Raw genomic sequence first — 24262 nt, forward strand, 5'->3', positions numbered from 1 at the left:
AATTGCAAATTACGGGTAAGCGAATCGCACGATCCCTTTTTTTCCTCCACGATCGCACGTAAAACGCGAATGTCCTATTTAGTGCGACAATCGACTTGCGTCACATAATCGCGGATGTGCAGCGGATATTTCAATACGCGTTAATGGTTATGCATACTATAATCGAAAAAAACTTGCAGAAGAGATATATAGAGTTCAACTTTTCTCTCGCACACACATTTTTTAAACTTTATAAAGATATTGTAAAGAGAGAGAAAAAGAGCGAAATTAATTGCAGTTTTGATTTTACTATTGTAATTGAAGAATCTCTTTCAGTCTGCAACACAATAAAAATATATAATTAGTTTTGAATTGTAATCTAAATAGTCGAGAAGAATGCTAAGACAGTCCCGCACTTTACTAAGCAATAACTAGTAATAATATGTAATTAACTTACATATATTTTCGAATAAATTATGTTTATGCACATCTATAATATATAAAAAGCGCATGTCTTACAACGTTATTGAGCTTATATTAAGAATATTTTGCTGCTGCATAGCATGCGATTAACGTAAACATCATGTAAATGAGGGCCACATACATATTCAATGGCTGCGCGCTTTGACGTAAAATCCTATATATACTCTTGAAATTAGCAACATTAACGACATTAACTCATCTCATCGTTCGTTTCACATACATACATTTGAAATCCAAACATCCAGGAATCTAGCGCATCGAATTTTACACATCTCTTTTAATTATATCCTTCGCGACTATCATCATTATTATCGCATTAATTCGTCATTGTATAACGATCGCAGAACATAGGATCATAATTTGCTTGACGAGCTCGATGCTGCTGATAGAGTTCGCTGTTCGTAAGTAATTCTTATGGAATAATGATACTGACAATGAGTAGCATACTAATTTCGACAGCACGTTTGTCTGACTCCATTATCTCTCATATCGACAAAGACAATAATTAACATTTGCAAGTGTCACTAGAACTAAAAAGTTTGAATTAATTATAATTATTACAAATATTTATTCCTGTTTTTAAAAGTGATGAAAAGATAATCTAGAATGAATTAATTTTTTTATTTTTAAAACATATTTGATCTATAATATTTTATCGTATTAAATTTTCGTGTATGCAGGATGTTGAAAGAATTAAAATGTAATATATTTATTTAAATATAATATATTTTTATATTATATATATCTACTAATAAAATAAAATAATCATAATTGTGTGTGATATTGTATATACAGAAATATTTGTTTTGTTCGTAACATTTCGAGATTTTCATTGAAACATTTAGTAAAATAAAATTGTTACGTTGACGCAGGAATACACTTGTATATAGTCGGCACACAATGGCTTGATAATATTGAACAGCTTAATAATATTTAATATTTTTATGAATCTAATTTGTTGTAAACGCCACACGCTTCGAGTAGCAAATAATTCACTTCGAAGAGGTAGAACGTTCTTATACATATATTTCCCATCTCTTCAAATCTTGTTATTTGTTACTTTACTGTTGTCACTTTACCGTTCTCTACAAGCACACTTCATGTTCGTTCGAGGACCGTTGTTGTGTCAAAGGATACACTTTCCCGGGTGTCTAACGTGCGTGAGAGCAAATATATAGTCATCTCCACCTACTCCACACCGTTAGCTTCTCCGAGATCCACCCACATGATCGCGAATACTCTCTGATGGAAATCCGATGATTCCCATAAACACGGGAGCTCGAGATGCATGTAGGCATGAAGGCGGCACCGGTGAGTCTCTCATTACTCGATTCGGAACTCGGCTCCACAACCGGCCGATCTCATATCGGACGCATCTATCTGGAGCACCCAGATACATAGGCAGCCTTTACCTGTACGTCGCGTCAAAACGGGAGATCTTTCGACGGATATGTACCGCGATTTTCGACGGGGTGAGGTTCAATATATATTTTGCGACGATACATGATTTATCCCCTGCGCATCGCAATACGGAGAAAATATCGTTAATATACGTATTCGTGATTTATCGACGCGATATTTGCGCGAGTATCGGTTTTGCGTAGCAAATAATGTCCGTATAATAAATCACGATTATTAGCTTGCGCTGGAATTGTATTAGTCTCTTCCCACTTTTGGTTTCAAAACCAGTGTGTAATAACAGCTAGGAATTAAGTCGAGAATTATTAATGATATTCTTTCTGACAGAAGAGTCAACGAATCGAATCGACGAAACTTGTTACCACAAATTTGAACAAGAATATCCGGTACCATTTATGTTACTTGACATTTGTTGGTACAACGATATGCAAAATATAGGAAAATTTATATTTGGCAATTTTATTTATCCAAAACATTACGTTTACTGGCAATGGCTAAAATGTCTCATCGATCGGCATTGTTGTATTTTGAATATCAAAGAATAATTCTCTAGTAACCAGATTCTCGTGGAGAACGCCATTCGATAAGGTTGATCTCTGTAAGATTGCTGGAAATGTTGCTTTTATATCTCTCCAGCTTGTACCGAATAATGGTATACTCATCAAATATCAGGAAGAATCATTATTTTTTAAAAAAATCTTGTGGTGCACTAGTCAACGCTAATATCTTCTCGGCAAATGTTGAAATAAAACAAGCATAAGTGATAATGGAAGAAATACATTAATGTGAAAACACATAGTCACGCACAATGAATATAAAACTAAAAGATATCGATACAATTGTAAAATTAATATAAAATTATTTTTTTAAATTAATATATAAAGAAGCTTATGTCACACACATTATATATTTACGATTATATTTGTATTTTTTTCGCTTTACATTTTTTCTTGATTTTGTTTTATCTTATATATTCCTTATTAATTATAAAATTGAAAAAATTAATTTTTTGGCAGATATGTAATATTAAAATACAGGGAAAATATTTTTAATTAATTTAAATTATTTTTAGTTTTAATAATAGTTATATATGTAGCAAGAGAAACAGCTATTTGCATTGAAAAGTTTCTATATCTTTCAATTTATAATTTAGAAAGTAGCAAGTAAACTCCCACAAGTATTCTGCTTCATGAAGTTACTATTTATTAGCACAATAATAATAATTATTATTACATACGATATATTCATAAACTTATATCTTCAAGTGATTAATTAATGCGGATACATGTTACGGGGAACGTAACGATACAAATACATATATTTATATCACAGTCGTAGATAATGAAATTAATATTAATTCGAAGTTACAATTATTTATTTAAATGTCTAGAATATAGCCCGGATTTTCTCCCGAAAGAAATCTGCGATTCACGTTACCAAAATGTGCGTATAAATCTTGCGTTAAAAAACATTACGTCTGTTTCACGACAACACGATAAAAAAAGTCCTCCGGGCGAGCTTAACTTAGAGATACTGACACGCTAATTAATCTTAATCGCTAAAGATTTGATTCGCAATGGATATGAAGCGAAAGTTTCGAAGCGATACGAATAATGACGGAATGTCAAATGAATTGCGCGAAATGATTGATTCTAAGGATAAAGTCAAGTCGTCCTAATAACCACTATTCACTACATAGGTACTTATTTTTAACGGTGTCTACATACTCATGGGATGGTGAAACCAGTCTTCTTGCGAACATCGTTGAATAACGAGTTATCGCGCGCGATTTTCTCAATAAATCAATTTTCTGCTTCGTGCAGAAAGAATGCTCGTCTCCATCTTCAATCTTCAGTTATGGACCAAATACCCAATATCCAAGTGAAATAACATGATAAACATTAAAAGAATACAGCATCAGCATAAGATTAAAAAAATATGTAATTTATTATACATTAGAAAAAAGTATTTAAGACTATAATAACTCAAATTTTATAAAATCTTAAAATTCATAGAAACTAGAATAATAATTTAATGGGTATGTAGAATATAATATTTTAATTACATCTTTAAAAGAGTTACATCTCTAACATTATTTCACTTGGATAGAATTATAATGTTCTAAATAGTTTAACATTTTACCGAGCGTTACACGTTTTCGACAACAAGATCGAGAATTTCTACCGAAATCTACGGACACATTAACGAGCCGAAACGGTAGGAAGAATTCGTTATACATGGACATGTCATACACGTCGATCCGACTAATTTTCTAATTAATCATCTATTTATTTAACATCGTAATGGGTTAATCGCGAGCGTTACGAGAGTGTACTGGAAACAATGCTGACGAAAATTTATTGTAATGATCTAAATTACAAAATGTGGACTATGACTCTTTCCGAGTCTTACGGAAGCACGGATCTTCTTCGAATATCAATTAAATAACTCGCTTTCTTATCGTTTTGTATACTTTGGCACAATATCTGTGTTTCCAGTACTCTACACACCGTCGCTCGTAATCTTACAATTTATTTTTCATGAACGTTCGGCAGTATTTTGTTCTTTTGATTTGTATATGTATCGATTCTTTCGATCATGGCATCGCTTATCGATGCATCAATCTTATACGTGTATTTATTCCGCTATAGAGACGTCAATGAATTATCTTACGTCTTACGTTGACATTCTACTTTACGACAAGCTGGCCCTTCTTTGATATCCTCTTTATATTTGTTCCACAATATCTTCTTTGACATTTTACATAATATTATTTCAATTACTATATACCATGATATTTCACACAACAGTCTAACTCTTTGATCTGATTTACATAAAATCGCAGTGCATCCTTTCGTTTGGCATACATATGCTGAATCAGCGACCTGTCGTTTCTTCGAGTGACAATAGCGTCAGAGCAAATAGATTTTTCCATCAATTAAAGATAATTGCCACTCCATCTTTAAGTACTTCCTTTTGAAATTATTGGCCTTTTATCGCTGAATGCGAAGTCAGGAAGGCATTAAAGTTAGCTTCGTCGAAACGACGGTTTCATGGTAATTATTCACACTGCATAATGCACTTTGAAAGCCTTCTTGATGCCATTTTCACCGCGGTAGCGCATGCCTTTAATTACAAACCGTACATTTCCCTCACACTCGCCAGGGAGAAAGCTTGTCTTTTCACGATGAATAGAGCAACAATGTGCATGTGCGGCCGATGCGATGCTCCCGGAAGTGTGTTTCGCATATATTTGCATGATTCTTTTTAACCGCGCGTCGCTCCGCTGTTTAATTTCGTGTCAAGGTTTCGCGTCTTTGACACTCTGTCGCGAAAGCGCTTGTTTCTACTGTCGTATATATACCTGTACATCGCGTGATTGGGACACCGCCCTGTTAGAATCTTCAAAGATCATTTCAAGCAGATGTACGTAGAATCATTGTGTACATGCAAAGCAAAAAAAAAACATAATTTCTTCGTTTTAAATAAAGTAAAATTTATTTTATCGATAATTAAAATAGAATTGTCTCTATTTTTATCATTATAATCTCTTTTCGATTTTTATCTGGAATATAATTTCTTTTCTTGTTTTATTCAGAATTAAATTAAAAGTTTAAGAAAAATATTCGCGCGATGCAGTAATGATAGATAACGAAATAATCTATTAGAATAGTTATCGCGAATGGTGCGTGATTCGAAAAAGGACTCTTTGAAGAGAAAGAGAATAGAACTATACGTGACTCAGATAGTTCGCCTCAGGGGAACTTTCTGTTTCGCCTCGGGGCTGCAGTCAGAATTCGCAGTCGTAGACATCAATCGCAGTCGCTCTCGAGAGTGCTTAGAAGGATTGATGAATGTTCCGCTTTAGCCTGCGGACGACTACGTCTCGTAATTCGCGCGCGTGACACTAACGGATTAGTCTATCTCAAGAAAGACAAGTAAGTCTCCTTCCCTCCCGTCACTTCTTTGTCTCTTCGAGGCCCTTCGGTTCGATTTTTCTGTCTCTCGTTTCTCAGACAACGTTGATCCGGACGTGTTACGCGAAAACGAAGATAACGTGAAATCGGAATTCAGCGCGCGTTACCTTACATAATTTACGCCATTAGCTCTTATCAAATTAGTTGGATGATTATATCGAAAGGAGCACACGGGATAAGATAATGATGAATTCGAGTAGAACTACGAGGTTCCAGAACCGCGAAGGTTCTTGGAGAAAAAAAAGTATATATTCACCTTCCTTTCGTCGTTAAAGCTTTATCGATATATCTCTCCTCCTTCCTTTCAACTTGGCTCTCTAGACCATCTACAATTACTTCGGAGGAAGAGCAAAAAGATAAAAGGATTTCCGATCGGATATCCGCGGTGTCATTTTCTAAGCGTTCGCCTCCCGTTCATTCACGACAGCTCTCTCAAGACATATCCACGACGCCAGATTCCTCCTTTGAGAACCCTTCACACACACACACGCACGAATCGGGCGAGTCCTTCTTTCCCGGATCACTTCCGGGGAAGAAAGCGGCGAGAATCGGGCGTCGCGCTACGTCGTTTCTACGAGAGCTTGGAGGCGTCCGGTTTGTCTCAGAAGTTCGCCTCCAGCGAGTTCTCGAGTTCGCTCAACGCCGGCACCAGGGTTTGCAGCGAGAAGTAACGCGATCGGTCGGCCGCGTCTACGCTGGTTACATGTTGGAACTGGCACGGCTGGCTGATGTTGCTCTTAGCCGGCAGGACGATCTTCTTCTGCACGGGTTTCTTCTTCTTCTTTCCCGGCGCCGATAGACTGATGTTCTCCGGACAGGAGACGAGACGCTCTATGTGCTGCCAGAGATCGTTCGCCGCCTTCGAGTTGTCGAAGCTAAGCCCGGCCAGACGAGTGTGGTCCGACGAGAGACACATGGTGTGAAAGGCCGGTCCCGACACCTGCGAACATTTCGAGGGTCCTTTAGAGCGCGTGGAACGCGAAAGGGAACGCGCTTTTCGCTGGAAAATCTCGTTTTTCGCTGCAAGTTACTTTGTAGGTTTAAAAACACCGCGTAAAAATACGTCACTTTTATCGCAAACACGGGTGAGAAATTTGAAACGGCGTTAAATGTCCGAGGCTTTTGAAATACAAGCTGCTTTGTAACGTGTAGCGTAATTTATCGAACGTAGGAAACACAAGGAGCTCTTTCGTTAACATCGTGTCTCGAATCTCCAGCCCGAAATCGAATCATCTAATTATTTACCTTAGCTTAACATTACAATACATTTGCAATCATTCACTTTTCTCGAGAATTGCTGGCGATATTTATTATTCAAATATTTTTTTTTTAAATAATCGCAAGTGCACTTACTTTGTACGATGAGAGATTGTCGATAGTCTCGCGCCAGAGAGTGAAGCAAGTACCGCGTTCTGCCAGTAAGATTTGAATCCGTCTCTTAGATCTTGATCGTGTCTCACCGAGATCGAGTAACCACCACGGGTATCCCGGTGAAACGAAGCTCCCACCTCTCAGTCTGAGAGGCGCTACCGAGATACAGGTTCGCCAGTGATTCGCAGACGAATACCTTAAATATCACATAGAATTTTAATAATTACATCTCTCCTATATATCGTAAAAATAATACACAAAATTATAATACATGTGTCTGCATCTATACTTTACAACGCATTGCGCAATACAAAAATATTATTTTGCTTCCTCTATTTTTATATTAATCTATACGCGATTAATTAATTGACGCACGCGTAGCTCACCTGCGATTTTAATCCGCGAAAGAAGGTCTCGAGCTGTTCTCGCTCCATCTGACTGACAGGGTCGAGACGCGACTCGTCGCTATTTTCGGAGCTATCACTACCCTCGTAGCTAGAGGTGGCGGAAGTGTCCGCCTCACCCGTCGAGGATAGCCGTCTTCGCGCGGTGCCGCTGTACTCGCTGTAATAGGATGAGCTATGTAGCGAGAGATTCGACTGCAATGCGGGACAAGATGACGCATAAACTGGTCCGTTCATCGTTGCCTGAAAAAGAAAAAAAAAGGACATGTCAGAAATTTACACGTTTATTTACATTTACTTTGTCGATATGGATTTTTGAGAGAACGTCGATTAAATGCCATATATCTCACTATATATTTTATAAAAAAAAATAACTTGCAAAAAATCCGTGGCTATTGTTGAAGAGATTGTAACAGTTTTTTTTCTGTTCCACATTTTTTCATCCTATATTTTACGCATTTGTGTTTTATATACTGAAAGTAAAATATGTATGAAATTTATTACGTAACATTGTATTCATTGCGTAATAGTGAAATACATTGGATACAGAGAGAGTTCATTATTTTACGAAGGGAGAGAGAAAATGTGTCGTCCCTCTGCGTGCGCGCACGAAAGCTCATCGATTTCTGATATATGGTATACAACTGAATTGTATACACGAGTATCGCGGTGTCGGCCTATAAATATCCATGCAACGTCCTTTATTAAGCTTAGCTCCGACTGCCCCAGAAATTTCGTTTGTCATCGGAAAATGGACTCGACGACTGAGAGCGAAAGCTAGACTTGTGATATGATCCGTTCTATTATTACATGAATGATCCCGTTAAATTCAGAGCTTACATAGGCAAACAATGATTATAGCTATTAATCGGGATTCAAAAGATCTTTAGAGAGAATCTAGGTAGGAAAAATATTTTTTCGACGAAAAACTAAGCTTCTAAAATTCAGTGAAAAATATCAAAATTGAATATATAAAATTTACAGCATCTCGTTGGATAATACAATATGAATGATGCTGCGTTGCGGATCGATTATTGTACACACAAAAAGCGATAAAATATTTGTACAGCATTCTTTAAATTCATCTGACAGGAAAATTGTACGATGTACGAGCACACGATGTAAAAAGCGAACGAGAGCGTTTTGCAGGGGTGGACGATCCCTTTGCGTTACTCCGGTACCTGACCTCAGAGGTGAGAAAAACTAGGTCGTCGACTTCGATACTATGATGACGCAAGAGAGAGAGGGTGGGAAAGGGAGGAAGGGGAACAGGGGGAAGGAGATACCACAGTAACCGTTTCGTGAGAGAGCTAATCAGCCAACGGCATCCGGGAGTGACCCACTTAATGCGCGCGAGAAAAGCTCGGCCTTAATTCGATCGAACGTGCTTTTAATGAGACTCGCCCAGATGACTAATCGCTACCTATACGTTATCAATCGCTCGTACCTATACGAAGAATTTTCTACTACGAGCTCGACGAGCGACCCCTTCATTGATGACGGCGAGGACGTTGGATGTGCGATCGTGTCAGTGATCTTCTGGCATTTGACGAGTGCATTCCTCCGTTACTCACCATCGCCGGTGACGCATCGCGTCGCCGTTTAATAACCCCATTGACCCTTAAACGAGAGGAGAAGCGCTAATAGAAATTTATTCTTTCGACGAACGTGAGCGGACACGTGTATTTATACTTCGTAGAGAGAATTGTTTTTATATATATTTTATATTTTTTTAATATGTATGTAGTATATCTACGTGTCAATTTCATGTCACGCGCGTTAGAATGAATTTAATGAGTGATAGAAATGTTTCTCAATTTGAATTGACAAGCTAGATAAATATGTATGATATGCGTTTTATACAATTTATCAGATTGTTATCAAAAAAATAGAAATTCTGTTAATTAAAGGATGTAGTCACGCGAGATACGTATAGGCCAATCAAACTAATACATTTCTATATGATAAAATTAAATTGAATAGAAGTGTGAAATATGAGAAAGTTTGAGAGTTATTTCTTCTTTTTTCTTAATTAACACATTACATGTGATTTATGATGGACATTTTTACAATTTATTTTTGTAGACCGGAAATCAATAGGAATTTCCTCCAAGTTATAATTAGCACGATGGAATGTTGTCACGATAGAAATTCATCACATTAATTTTGTCAGTATAATATACAATTTAACAGGATATCACGCTATAATGATTGTAAATTGGACGAAAAAGTTGCAGTTGAGATAATTTATTTTTAACATCGTATTATAGAGAGAGAGAAGAAAAAGAGAGAATTTCACATTATGGAGATAGCGCCGGCTAATGCATTAATATTGATTTATGTAAATTCAATATGTTCGTACGGTTTTCTCGTAAAAGGAAAATAAATACACCGGAGACACACATACACATGCATGCGTACGCACACACATACATACACACCCTTGGCAAATGACTCTCCCTTTCACAATCGACCCGCATCTATCGTTGCTCTGCTCGATATCGTACGTTGCGAGATATCACGGCGGTGTAGCGTATAACGATACAAATTGAAACGCGAGCCGGTCCGTGTCACCGCGTGCACGAAATGCATACCGGAAGTGCATTGTCCACGTTGCCGGGGATGCGCAACCATTGTTCCGGCCGCGCGCGATAAGAGAGACGCCGGCTTCGCTTCGCTCTCGAGATAAACTGCGGATAATTATACAATCGCACGTTCCCCTGCCTCTCGCATTCTCACGAAAACGCGGCGCACACGCTCCGCTTGGGAGATAGAAAATAATTGTCAGGACGGATTAATTGGATCGCGGTAGACGTGACTGTGAGACTTCCTTTCTTCTTGAGTAAAAGTATCCAGATTCTAGCTAATTTTTTTCTAACGCTTTTAATGCACGCCACAACTTCTCGCATTAGATTCTTAATTGCCGTATGAAAAAAATAACGAACGCTAAAATTATTTTATTATTTGCTAATTATTACAAAATTGTTCGTAATTACTTGTTATAGCGCTGATTGAGCTACTACTAAATAATATTGTTGAAAATGCGCGATGAATCTTCTTCATGAGAACGATCTTCTCTTTGTATAAGCAGAGAATTAAGTGTCTAAACTCGAAATAAAATCAATTAGCAAGAAGTAACTCTTAATTTCACATTTATTAAAAACAGTGATTAGTTCTTGAATCTTATACAATTAAAAAAATATTTTTTCTCTCTTTTTGCGATAATAAAATTGAAAAAAAAAATATATATATACAATACATAGAAATATAAAATTGCAGTTTTAAAATATATTTAACTACAGTTCCAAAATATATTAATGTACAGTATTATATAACACTGATATCTTTGTTTCGATTTTTTTTTTTGCATCATTTTGCTGACATCGTAAAGTTTCGCGCGATTGAAATTTATCACGCACGTCCACGCTTTTTGTCCCAAACGGGAGATTACGTAGGCGTTCACGACACGTTGCGATTGCGACACGAAAAGAGTTGCTAGAAAGTGGGACGGCGGTAGTGTTTCTTATCGCGTTGTGTCAATTAAGGGGCGATAAACGGGCGCGGAATGCACTTAAGGATTAAATTCGAGGACGTGTCGCGATGAGGTTAATTACGAATGAAATTCCGCTCATAGAAGACCGGACGACTAATCGTCATGGAAGTGGAATCGATGGAAGTCATTAAGTCGTCCTAACTACGCATCATTTAGAGACTTGAGATGAGTTCGTTGGCGTGAATTGAAGTCTATATTGGGCCAAGTAAATTGCAAGAGAGAGAGAGAGAGAGTGTAATCTCGAAGAGCGCAATATCGAGAGAAATTCTGCGAGATGAGCCAAATATATATTTCGTCTGAGTGGTACCTATAAAGACGCACAATATTGAAGCGATATCGTATCGAGAAACGATTCTGAGTAGAGTTAGCGTGATATCTTTTCGACGCAACAAAAGTTCGAGATTACGCAGTGATTTCTTTTCGGCGCTGACGATTCGACAGATACGTCGCCCGGGCTCGTAGAGATGAAAGATTAATTACTGCCAGACTAATTAGTTTTGTGGTTGCAACGGGGTTAAACGCTCTGGCTGGAAATTTATAGCTCGTCCGGTGCGGCGAACGCTCCGTTGAGCGTGAAACGTGCTCGCAATTAAAAGTAGGTAACCCGGAGGCCTTCGGCTCTATTGTCGGCCTGTCCGGGTTTAGTGCGTCGTTCTTCCGCGGGTCATTCGTTTTGATTAGCCGTACACAGCGTGCGCGCATACACAGTTAATTACTTTCTTTTGTAAGCCGCGCGGAAATTCGGCTTAACCCTCGTTTCGCAGAACCGCTTCCATAAATATCAGTTAGGGTTAACCACGCGCGGCAAAACTGATTTTCCGTCTCTCCCTGAAAATAGAACGCGACGTGGGATTAAATTACGATTGACTTTCATTCAAATTTATGCAAAATAATTGATGTCGAAGCACAATAATGTGCGTGAGAAATTTCTTCTGACTTGTGAAATTTATTTACTTATTAGCTCATGTTGTGTTTGATCGCGAGAATTGATAGAAAATTTCTTCAACAATTCACCCTTTTTATTTTGAATAGTTATGCGAGTCCCGATGCTCGAACATCTTTAGAATGCTGTTTTAGGTGCGGCGATGCATCTCTCGCTCTCGCAAAGTTATTTCGCTGACGACGACGAGAGATGCGCGTCTCTCTGCTCGTGACACTCTTCCCGGATATCTATCATGCCTGTTGCGTAAAATTCCTTCTCCCTCTTTCTCTTTCTATATATATATCTCTCTCTTCTACTCTCTTGATAGACAACCGCCTCTTCTTCGTCTCGCGGAACAGAGAGTCGTGACGGCACAATAAAGGCGAGTACTATAGGCGCAATCTATCGACACGACTTTAACGCCCGACCATCTTTCACCTATATATATTTCCCGTCTCTCGGTTTCGTCCATTTCGGTTGCCGCCACTCACTTTTCCATCATCCCTGGCTCTATCTGCCCCATTGTCTTTTCCATCTCGATGCTCCATTGCATTTACCGCATTACATTTCCCCGTTGTGCACCGTGACGTACCCTTAGTTACCGGTGCATGTGCGCGCGGGATGCATTCGAGGCGCGGAAATGCGGTTGGACGGTGCAACGACCGGCGAGAATCCTGCGCGCGCGCGACGCACCGAGAAACTTTGGAATTCCCAATAGTTAACGTGTCCATGGATTCATGAAGTTCTCGCTATGTTACGGCGAAGCGTGTAGCAAAGACAAAAGAGACCGACAGTATGAGTCTGTTAGACTAAAGTCTGTTAATAGAACGCAACGCACATTTATCCAATGTATAAAATGCATCGCCGAGATAATGTGTTGTGATACCTGAATCGTAGGAAGCTCGGCTGATTAGATAAGACGCGGATTAGATGTTCGTATCATATAATGTTCTTTGTGCGAGGCAGCTAAATGCTAAAACTATATTGTGCTGTTTCAAAGATTATTCTCACAATTAAAATGTACAATATAAGTACCTTGTATAATATATTTGAAATAATTAACAAATTACGGCGCGAAAATTACAAATAGTTTAACATCAATGTCTTTATTTTGTCTCTATATTTTTTCATATTTTTTTTATATTTTTTAAATTTCTACATTTTTATTTTCATAGACTTTAATTTAAAAGTATGTCGTTAGTCGCTCTCTCTTTCTCTCCCATTCTCTCTCCGGAAATATTCAAGAAGCAACGTTCGGAAGTTCCGCTGTGCATTCTTTGTGATATGCTAGCGTCGCGAGATATTTGAAATATTTCGCGTCTTAATATTTTACGTGACGAGAAGGGAATGTCGGGATGACGTGCGAATTAAGGTTAACATTGGCCAAGTATGAACAGTAACAATGTCGGTTGCATTGCCGCTGATTGTTGTTGTTGCAACACGAGTTATGCGAGCGATGCGCACGCGCATCATTGCGAGATTTCAATGCAACTTTGCGGTAACACGCGTTGTCCTCTAAACAAATTACAGGCCGTTTAATATACGTAATTAAATACGCAATACCTAATTTTAACCTTTGTTTACATTCGTTAATTTATTTCAGCAGTTTTATTTGCGCGGTTGTCAGCCTTTCACATATCGTAGGCAAATTTAATTAGAGATTTAAATAATAAAATCTAATTATACATATACCAATCACAGAGCATTTTCGTGATCTTGTTACAAGCTGAAAATTTCAATTTATTTCGTATTTCATATATAATCTTTTTCACGATTATCACTAAATATTCATTATGTTTTATTGACAGTTAGTTGTATTAATAAAAATCATTATGCGAGGTAACATATTTTATTTTTGGAATTATTCTGGATTGATATAAATTTTTCGCGGTTTGTTGAGAGAGAATAAATTAGCGGATCATCGTAAAACCTTCGGGTGGAATAATTGATAAATTGCCTTAATTATGTCGAGGAGCCTTTGGGAGAGATAATCGGCCTTCCGAAAGCATGGCTGTGTGTAGCAGCGATAATTATCCCGCCAATTAGGTGTGCACATCGTTGTCCACGCCTGAAACAAATGCTGGTCGACTACGGGTGTGCGCGCGTGTTGTCATCCATGCGGGATATGACAGAAATGCCAGACGGGTGACTACTCGCGTAGTAGCGTAATTATTACGAGGGACATGAATGACCGTAATGAGAAATGGCGTCATCTCTATCAGCTGCGGTCGGCACTTGCGGAGAAATCGAGGGGAGCGCAACCGCGCAAACGGACTCGCGCTCACTTTCTCGTTGGTCGTCTCTGTTTCGCGGATTCTCGATCATTCATGAATCACTGCGCATAATCAATGACGAACGAACATGACGGCGGATCGGATTTGATCCGATGCTATCTGTGAGCTTACTAGTCCCCTTATTTATTCAATGGGTTGGATATCAATCATTACGTTTCTTTTAATTGGAGATGTTTAATATTTTAAATATATTTTTATATTTAAATTATTAAAGTAAATTAAATATATAGATATTATAATTACACATATTTATATATTTTATTTTATTTAGTTAAGTATATATAAATATATTAAAAATATTTAATATAATTATTTATTATATTATTTCTGATATTAAAAGAGATATATTGTTGCTGCGTTATATTAAATAAACATTGTATATTACTGTATTTGCATATTAAAAATGAGATAGCCGGATGTCATTAAATTAAAATAATGAAAAATATATTTGATTTTTCAATTAAATTATTTTACATTCAAAATGTTTATGACGAAGTTGTCATTTGCTATCGTGGTGTTCATACTTATTGTTAGATCACTGACAGCTGACAAGACTTTTGACGGAGAAGACACTCAATCATGTTAAATAAGTTTCTCGCTTGTTTGCTGATTTCCTCTCGGTTACGAGAAATGTCTAAAGGAGCAGTTGTTAAGTGGACTTGACAGGAAGCATTCCTTATTCGATAATGCATATCTCACTATATCAATGAGAAGCATCGCACTCGACTAAATTGATCTCATATTTGGGTCAATTGGTTAACGAACCGATAAATTTTCGTTCTTACGTATTAAGCGATTAAATCGAAATCATCAGCGAATTGCGAAAAGATTGTTCTTAATGTAAATTATAGCCGATTTCGTAGCGAAATCTTCACAGCACTCGAGTAGAGACATTCGTAATTTTGTAATCAATTATCAGATGACGAATATCACTTTCTCGTGATCGAGGTTCTCGAATATTCGTGACCGCGCAATTATTCACGAAGGATTATTCGTGAATTAATCTCCTTTATACACTAATGTCCGGCTCGGATATCGCTTAAATCGTATAAAACGAGCTTGTAAATCTCTAGATATTCATAAATTATACATCTCCTGTATGCCGCGGGATTTCCGAATCTTAACAAATTATTAATAAGGAATTTCTAAGTGAACAAAATTGTCAAATATTTCCATACTGCAAGTTAATCGAGAGAAGAGAAAAGAGAGATGAAATTAGGGTCAAGTAATCATTTATACTGAAATTTATTGAAATTTTGATATTATTTCTTGCTTTTAATTGAATTACCGCGTCTGATTTTGAGATGAGAATCTATACATACGTTGTCGAGTTCAATTACGTGAATATTCTTGTGCTATCTGAACGAGATTGACGAAAGGTTTCGTAGGCGAACGCAGAGGCAGACAGTATATCTAAGCGAAGAATGTACTTTCTCGCAGTCGTCGATGTTTCTTGAGATACGCGCCGTCATAGCGTAGGATTATTAGCGAATGAATTTCTCATTTAAATCCGGGTCAAGTGTTGGGGAAGCAATAAATTTGCAAATCTTGGTTTATCGACTCGTTAACTTCCTACGTATTTTGTTTCTCGAAGGGAGAGTTGTTTGCCATCACACGTGGCCAAACAACTGCCTATCGCAGTATTTAATTGAGACAGATGTTTTAATAATCATCGTGTAAACTTTGTAGTCGTCGATTATTGTAATAACGGTAGTTGATGATAGAAATTATATTCTCTTCATTTGGCATGTACTATCATCATCATTGGTAAAATACTATATGGCGCAAATATTTTTGAGATTTGTGCACAGGCTCTAATATCATAATAATACTTATATTTTATTTACAAACTATAAATTTTAATTTTTATATTTAAACTTTTTCCACAAAAAATCAGAAAATATTGATTTGTACATATTATGTTATGACAAATTAAACTTTTTAGAGAATGCATAATATATAGCCAGAATATACATACACATGCAACGACATGAATATTAGTTAATTATCTCGCAGAGAGATCGAGCTCGGCGAATAAATTCTGATCCTTGATCTTTGACTATCTTGATCACATTTGTTTCTTGCATGATTGATTTATGCAATATACCAATTTTAATTCCCCCGAACGTTCGCGACGTTGTTTGCTGCCATATATTTTTTGTAAGGATGATAAACTATGTGTCTGCTCGAGAATATAATAAAACCATGTCAAATAAATTCTGGTTTGTTGAGACCTCGACCTTCTTTAACTTTTCAATAAAAAGAATATTAAATCATTCCGTGTGACATGCAATATGAAGATTTCAACATACGTATCAGTGTAATTGCATTGAATTAACTGATAATTAAGATGTACATACTGCATAACAATTTGCATTTTAATGTATGTACATATGCATTTACAAATATCAGAACAGAGATCGAGGTAATCGAAATCGTTAGGCAAATAGGACAGCAAAATGGATTTCCTCACAATAATCCATAATTATTTAAAAAATTATTGAAAGTTATTAAATACTTTTTATTATTAAAAACTTAATATGCTATTCTATTTTTCCAAAAGCCTTAATTATTACTATCATTCCCTATCTTTTTTTTCTATTATTATATGAAATCTTTTTTTGTATGTAACTGTCACACAGTTAGATTATTCAATTTTTATTATTAATCAACTCACGAATTGTACACAGCAATAAAATAAAGCGTAATCAACAAGCATATTTGCCGTGGAATGATGATAGAACTTTCATTGCCGTCAAATAAACACCTATAGCTTACATCAGAGAGCTGGCAACGCTATTTTGTATTTCCGCCGATTATCACGACAGTTATAGCGGGATTATTTCGAAACGGTCGGACATTTCTCAACCGATGCCTTCTGTTGCTTTAATCATGATCACACGTGTCATACCAGCTTGACGCTGGTTCAGATAGACCGTCCTATTACGAAATGGCGTTAACAGTGATGAAGAAGTCACGAGCAACCTATATCCTGAAGAGGATCTCTCTTTCGCTAAAATGTTGATCCGCTCGATATATCGACGATTTATCCTTTGAAAACTCGTTTCACTTCGATGAACATATATCGCGTCTTTTCTCTGAAAAACCCGTTTCGCTCCGATAAATGTCGATGTAAAACGTACTGCAAAACATTGAACGAGGATTCGCATATATACTCTCTTCGCGAAAATTCTCTCCTTGAGAGAGAAAAATATTATCCAGTTTCTTACGTTCGCCGATGTTCGCTTATAAAATATGTAGGGAAAAAATAGGCAACGACCCAGCGGAATCAAATCAAATCAACTTTACATGTATATATTTTATATACAAAAAACATTTAAAAAATATAAAACATATATAGGAGCGTGAAAAAAATATTTTCATCGCTTTTCCAATTTAAAATTATTTAAAGAGAACAATCAAGTCACGTCTGAGATTTTTCTTAGTTCCACTATCTGTTGCATCACGTATAATGCACAAGAATCACTAGGGAATAGTATTATCCAAGTCACGAATACGATCTGTGTACATATAAAATTTTTCTTACCCACCCGGACTGTCCGGAAAATACGACGCTCAAATAGGACAGTCGCTAAACACGGCTACGCAAATTTTATTTCGTGATCATTACCAATTCAGAGGAGATCCTCCTTGCGTCAACTCGCTCGTATCGGCAAACAGCACTCGTCGCAAATACGATATCGCGATCACGTCGATAAAAGCCAGACACCTTTGCGCTCTCGGCACTCTCGCATAAAACGACCGTTCACGTTTCCTCCCGGGATTCCTCGTCACGCAAGCTCGCCGCACGCGAACCGGATAAGAAGGTTCTTCGCCAGGCGCCACGATCCCCGGACGCGAAGATTATCATCGCCTTGAGACCTTCCCGCGAGCGCAGCTTCGCGCCGAGTCGAGCGGACACACGCGACTGAGACGACCGACGACGGTCACGAGCGAGAATCCCGAAGGTGGGGAAATCGAGAGTAATCTGAGGAGTCGCTTTCCTCGAGGCGCGAACGTGGGAAGAAAAATCAACCCGATCCCGACGATCGACAGATTAGCCGTAAATCGTTACTCTCGACGACGTCGTCGCTCCCATTCGCACGCGATTCACTGGCCAGACAGGTTTGAGATTGTCGCGCAGTTCTCGACGAGCCCGGACTTAACGTCGCCGATGAATAGCGAGGGGGATTTGCCTCCCGCCAGACAATAACTGCTTATCCTCGCTCAGCCGCTTTCGCTAAAATCGCCCGATCACGATAGGGAGGATGATATTAAACCTGGATTCTTGTAAACTTGGCGCGCGAGAATTCTCCTCTCCGGTACTTCATAGAATCTCGCTTAGTTTACTTCATTTTATTGCCGCAACCCGCCGTATGATAAATGTCTCGTGTGCGACGTGAGACGTGTGTTATGAAAGGCGGAGTAAAGTCTGTCTTTCACGCCGCACGGAAGATAGATAAGGCCGATTCTTTATTTTCGTCGACATTTATCCGCGCACCGGTGTTCTATTGTCGATTAGTCTCATAACGTTTCGAAAGTCACCGCCTCTCTCACGATCAATAAAATAACTCTCGTATTGCCTGTAACTCTTTACGCATATATAATTTCAAAAATCTCATACATAATTCGGCTCACGCGAATCCGTCGAGGATCTCTTTCTCCCTCTTTTTCTCGGCGAACAACCATGACGATCTAAAACATCTCTGAAGACGTTTCTTCTTCGTAAGACGAAAGAAAAAGTATACGGTTCTGCACGAAGCTTTCTCTAATACATGTGTTGGGAGTCGTGCGGGATCGGTTCGCTGCGCGTAGGCAGAAATGTCAGATCGCAGCTAGCACGTGCTAGCAGATCGAGACTTGTCTCGTGCAGATTTCAGACGAAACTTGTCACGCGCGCACATCTCATTCATGCTTGAAAGACGCTCGCGTAATCGGCATCGTAATTTACCGTTCTCGCAGTTGGTGCCCGATGAAAGAGAACGAAGACAGATGCAGAGGTGTTGCGTTATTCACTCGTCGATCACAGCGGACACCGGGCGCTGAGCTGTGGCACAAACATCAGGTTTATGCATCGCTCGTATAAAATTATACGAGACACTCTGCGTCGTTTCTTCGCGAGGAAGAAACCGCAAGCACTCGACTCTCTTCTGTACTCCGAAAGAAATATCCGCGCGAGACCGGATTAAAAAAGATATCGCTTAATAAAAACGCAACTTTTATGTAACCGATGGATACGCGATTTTCGCGCTACATTGCTCCCATTATTGTCGACAAAAAATTCGCGCGAGATTAACCGGTAAATCGCAGATCCGAAATGCACGACTACCTGGATCTGCGGAATTGTACGTTTGAGTGTCCGAGTAGGCATGTATGTAACTGTAAATTATGAGGTTGATCGTACGTATAAAATAGACGTATAAAATACGAAACTCGTTTCGTGTGCTGTTTAATAGGCATCCTCCCACTCCGTGCGCGGTGCATAAATCCAGAAGACGCGCGCTGCATCTTGCACGAAGATGCGCTTCTGTCGTGATATGCCACGGATGCAATCGGTTGCATCGAGCTTTATAGACGTATTCGCGCGTAAAAGGCGAACGATAAATAAGAGGATTTATACGGGTATTCCTCCTACGGCATGAAAATCCACGCGATGAAACTGTAATATCGCTCCAGATCCTCGCGAGTTACATCTTTACTCCTCGTATTTACTATTTGGTGTAATAAAACGTATCGCGTTGGTTTGATCGATATTTTGAATATAATTGCTTATGTCTGTACGAGAAAGAGAGGAGAAAATGATATAGGAGAGAAGGACAATTTTGCGACAAACGTTATTCCGCTAAATTTCCTGCAGACAGAAGAAATAAATTAGATCTCTGATATTGCGATATTTTTTCAATTATACTCAAATAAATTATTTATTAATTTTATCTGGAATAAAATACTATCTCCAATATGCGAATAAAATCCTGCTCCGATTCAATCATTTATTAGTAAATTATTTGATTAAAGTGAAATAAATTTAACCGAGTATAGATACAGAGAGAAAGAATTCCACGATATAACATTCTTTGAATGTTTAATTTCCAATAAATTGATGGGAGAAATGCATCGAAATGCAGCTCACGCACACCCACACAAGACGAGGAGAGGAATCTCACGTTTACGAGCGATACGTAATCGGGCTGTCGAATTTTCCAAACGTCACCGGATACCGAAACGGAGAGCGTTCTTCCGACACGAGCGCGTGATCTGCATATCGTTTGCTTCCCCGTGTATATAGTCGCCTTTATTGAATGTATACGATGCCGACGATATGGAATGACAGAGCGAGGCGTATTGTGCAGGCGTGCAATAATTCATACCGAGTTAAGTTGCGCGCTGACGCGTCACGGGGTGACAGACATCGAAATTATTGCGCGTTGCAGCAGCGAGAGCTCGTCATGTTTTCGCCATCATCGACGATGGCGTGCACGCGTATATGTACCTCGAGAAAAGTCGAGACCTATTTATACCAGTGTGACACGTGTACGATATCGTACATGTCAAAAGTATTCCGTTTCCTCGGTGCAAATGCGCGAAGAAACGTCGATGAAAAATCAGGTCAACGTTTTGCAGAATGCATTCCGGGAGAATAGATACACCGATGACATATGACATGTCGCACGATTCGCTGAAACGTCCAATCTGTGCTTTTTACTCAATCCCCGAGGAAGTATCAATCCGCGAATTATTTAATTAATCATCGCGTACACATTAATCATTCGCGTGTAAATTTGTGATGGAACAGTAATTAATGATATAGAATATTATTAATATTATCAGCTGCTGTATCATCCGTATCGATTTTGCGGCGGAACCCTATTTTCACGTTAAATACCGCGTGCATTCGCCTGCGGAATGCATTATATAGCGTATAAACAATCGCAGAGTTTCCGATAAACGTTCGCGGTACTGGTGCCCTCCTACATTTGTTTACAGTTGTTGTAGCACAACATAACACGAAATTTTACACGAAACAGCTATTAAACTGTGCGATACCTTCGACCGAGGCTCGAATGCTGTTGCAATTAATGCGTCAATAAATTATTAAACGCATTATTTTCAGTCTGTTTACACGTCCGTCGTTGCATAATTCGGAAACTAATTAAATGCATGTATAAAATGGAAAGCGTGCACTTCATCAATATATTTACGACGTCAGTAATATAATTTACACATAACGTGAAAAGAATGATTAATTCACGCAAATATGTGGCATAGCACATGTTTTCACTTTTGTTATAATTAAAAAAAATTTGAGCATCATACATTGCGTTTAATCAGTTCCTCGAGATATTCGAGTCTGTTTCAAATGTTGCAGCTCAAACAGTGCAACTTCGAAATCTATCGCGATCCTGCGATGCGCATATAATGCTTCACAGTTGTGCGCATCTCAGCTCTTTTCCCATGCAGTTGGCTCAATAATATAGCAATACCGTCAGCTCGGTTACAAGAACGAGCAAAACCGGCGAAGTAAATGCCGGATTACATTACATTCGGGATAAAATTCACGAGGGATTAAATTCGGAGGGAAAAAACCGCGCGGCCGTGCATTTTTTTTACTCACATACACATATGCGCGAGGGATGATGCAGCGGATTTTCATTATTCATAGTCTGCATTATTTTATCGTAATATCGTAGATCCTGCGCGTATAAGATTTCTTCTCCAAATAATTGTATACGAGCCACGAGAATTTATGTGCGGTTTCAACTAATTTACTAGATCGCGGGAGAGATAAGAGGGAGAGAGAGAGAGAGAGAGAGAGGAGAGAAGGAGAGAAAGAGACAGATAAACGCTTTTCGGAACTGCACAAGCCGATTGTATAATTCATAATTGCGTGATTCATATGACAACGTAATGGAAGGCATAACGAACTGGGAATATAACGAGATTGATTCTCCGCCGCGCTTGGCTCTAGTCCGGCGAATAGATTTCAGAGTCGGTTTTAACTCCGAATTATGATAAAGTTCGAAATGAAAATTCAGTACGGTTCATTATATAACGATTACACTCTCGCGTAACGATGCACGATGTACGTCGGGATATTTTACAACAATTCGGGGGAAGTTATACTGATGAAATCCTTGCAATCTTGGTGGACAACGAGCGAGAAAATCTCTATATTAAATTTTCCCTCTCTTTTTCTCTTTCGGTCTCTCTTTCTCTTGATGAATCTCGGTACTTTTGCCAGAACGTTGTGTTAATATTGCAGATATTTCACATAGCCTGCGGCAAATCCGAGAGAGAGAGAGATAACGCATACAAAGAGATGTCTTCTCACGCATTTCAGATTTGGATGTTTGAATATGTGCTCGTTATGTATCTCAAGCGCGGTTTGCATTCAATCTTCAAGTTCTTCATTGCGCGACTCGAGAAATGTCTACACGACAAACGTCACTTTATATATATATATATATCTTTAAATATATCTATATTCCTTTACGATTAAAAGACAGATATATATATACGTTGAACGATGAAAATTCATGCAAGGTAAATGCAATAAATTTGCACACTGAAAAAATGATTAAATTAATAAATATTTATTTCAATACTGCCTAATTAGTCATTTATTTGAAACAAATATTTATCTGTTTTGAATAGGATTTTCTTATATCAAATAAATATTTTTCACATCAAATCAATATTATTAGTTTGAAATAAATGATTTATTAGGCAGTATTAAAATAAATATTTATTCAAATTCAATAAAATTGTATTTTTATTGTACAAAATTTTCACTGCAAAAAAGATAAACATCAAAAAGCAGAGTCTATAGAAATGCATTTTTCTCAATCAATATTTTTACTTCTCCAACTTTTATTGGCGCTAATTAGCGTTCGCAAATTAGATGTGACTTGTGGATTTACGTAAAAGCTATTCGTGAGATCAAGTCAAAGTGCTATTTAATACTATACTATTAAAGTATCACGAAGCGATGCCATGCATCGCTGTTACTTTCGCCGTTCTAATTAGAGAAGTTTGCGGCGAGAGAGTAAGCGACAAACATGACGATAGAGATCCACAGTCGCCAATTACAAGTGACGGCCAATTTTGTTAGCAGAGCAGCGACTTGATTGCCGATTGTCGTGTAGTCGTGCAACGATCGACCCGGACACGACTTAATTTTCTTGAACAATACCGATCGGCAGCAACGACCCGATTCGCGTTGCATATATATATAGAGAGAGAACGAGAACCGAGAGGGGAACTCGTTAGACAGCGTTTGTCAGGCGAGAGCGTTCAATTTAGTTTTGGATGAGAGAGGACTTGATGGACCGTCTATATAAGCGCGAGCAGGAGAACTTTTCTTGCGAGAACTTCGCCGGCAGACGAAAGAGAAATCGCAAACCCGACGAGTCTTATGAAGCATTTAAACTCTCGTAACTCATCCGAATTTTGCTTCTGCTGAGATTTCTGTTCTTAGACTAATTGGTTATATTAGCTATGCTTTTGACAAGTTTGGGGTTTTAAGTACAAATTAAATGTAGTTATTTCACGGAAATTGCATACATCCGGCTGGACGAATTAACAGGTGAGATAGCGAACTTTCTTAGAAAGGCCGAGCTGATTCGAAGGTCGAGTACTGCGAAAATGTAAGATAGGTAAGTGATTCTCAGAGATGGAAGATTAGATTGCCGGCATAGGGCATCACGTAGCTCTGGATATGCGAGAGTTGCAGTTTGCATGCGAAGGAGAGATAGAACCTACGTAGGTAGGTAGGCAGTCGCCGTATCTCGGAGTACGCTATCAATTCAGGGCTGATGATTCGCTTCCGCCCACGCAGGCTCTTAGTCATTCGATGCAGCTGC

General features: G+C 38.3%; 1 protein-coding gene across 1 annotated transcript; it reads right to left on the reverse strand.

Moving 5' to 3' along the window:
• Positions 1-3061: 3061 nt before the first annotated feature.
• Positions 3062-18480, reverse strand: MESR3 (misexpression suppressor of ras 3). The gene is given in 5 exon segments (XM_029319486.2): positions 3062-6798; positions 7212-7328; positions 7330-7425; positions 7616-7876; positions 18034-18480. Coding segments are annotated over 4 exon segments (807 nt in total). The 5' UTR covers positions 7871-7876; positions 18034-18480; the 3' UTR covers positions 3062-6459.
• Positions 18481-24262: the final 5782 nt, after the last annotated feature.

This window comes from Nylanderia fulva, unplaced genomic scaffold, assembly GCF_048542155.1.
Source record: "Nylanderia fulva isolate GAGA-0341 unplaced genomic scaffold, ASM4854215v1 Scaffold41, whole genome shotgun sequence".
In the NCBI taxonomy this organism is placed as follows: domain Eukaryota; kingdom Metazoa; phylum Arthropoda; class Insecta; order Hymenoptera; family Formicidae; genus Nylanderia; species Nylanderia fulva.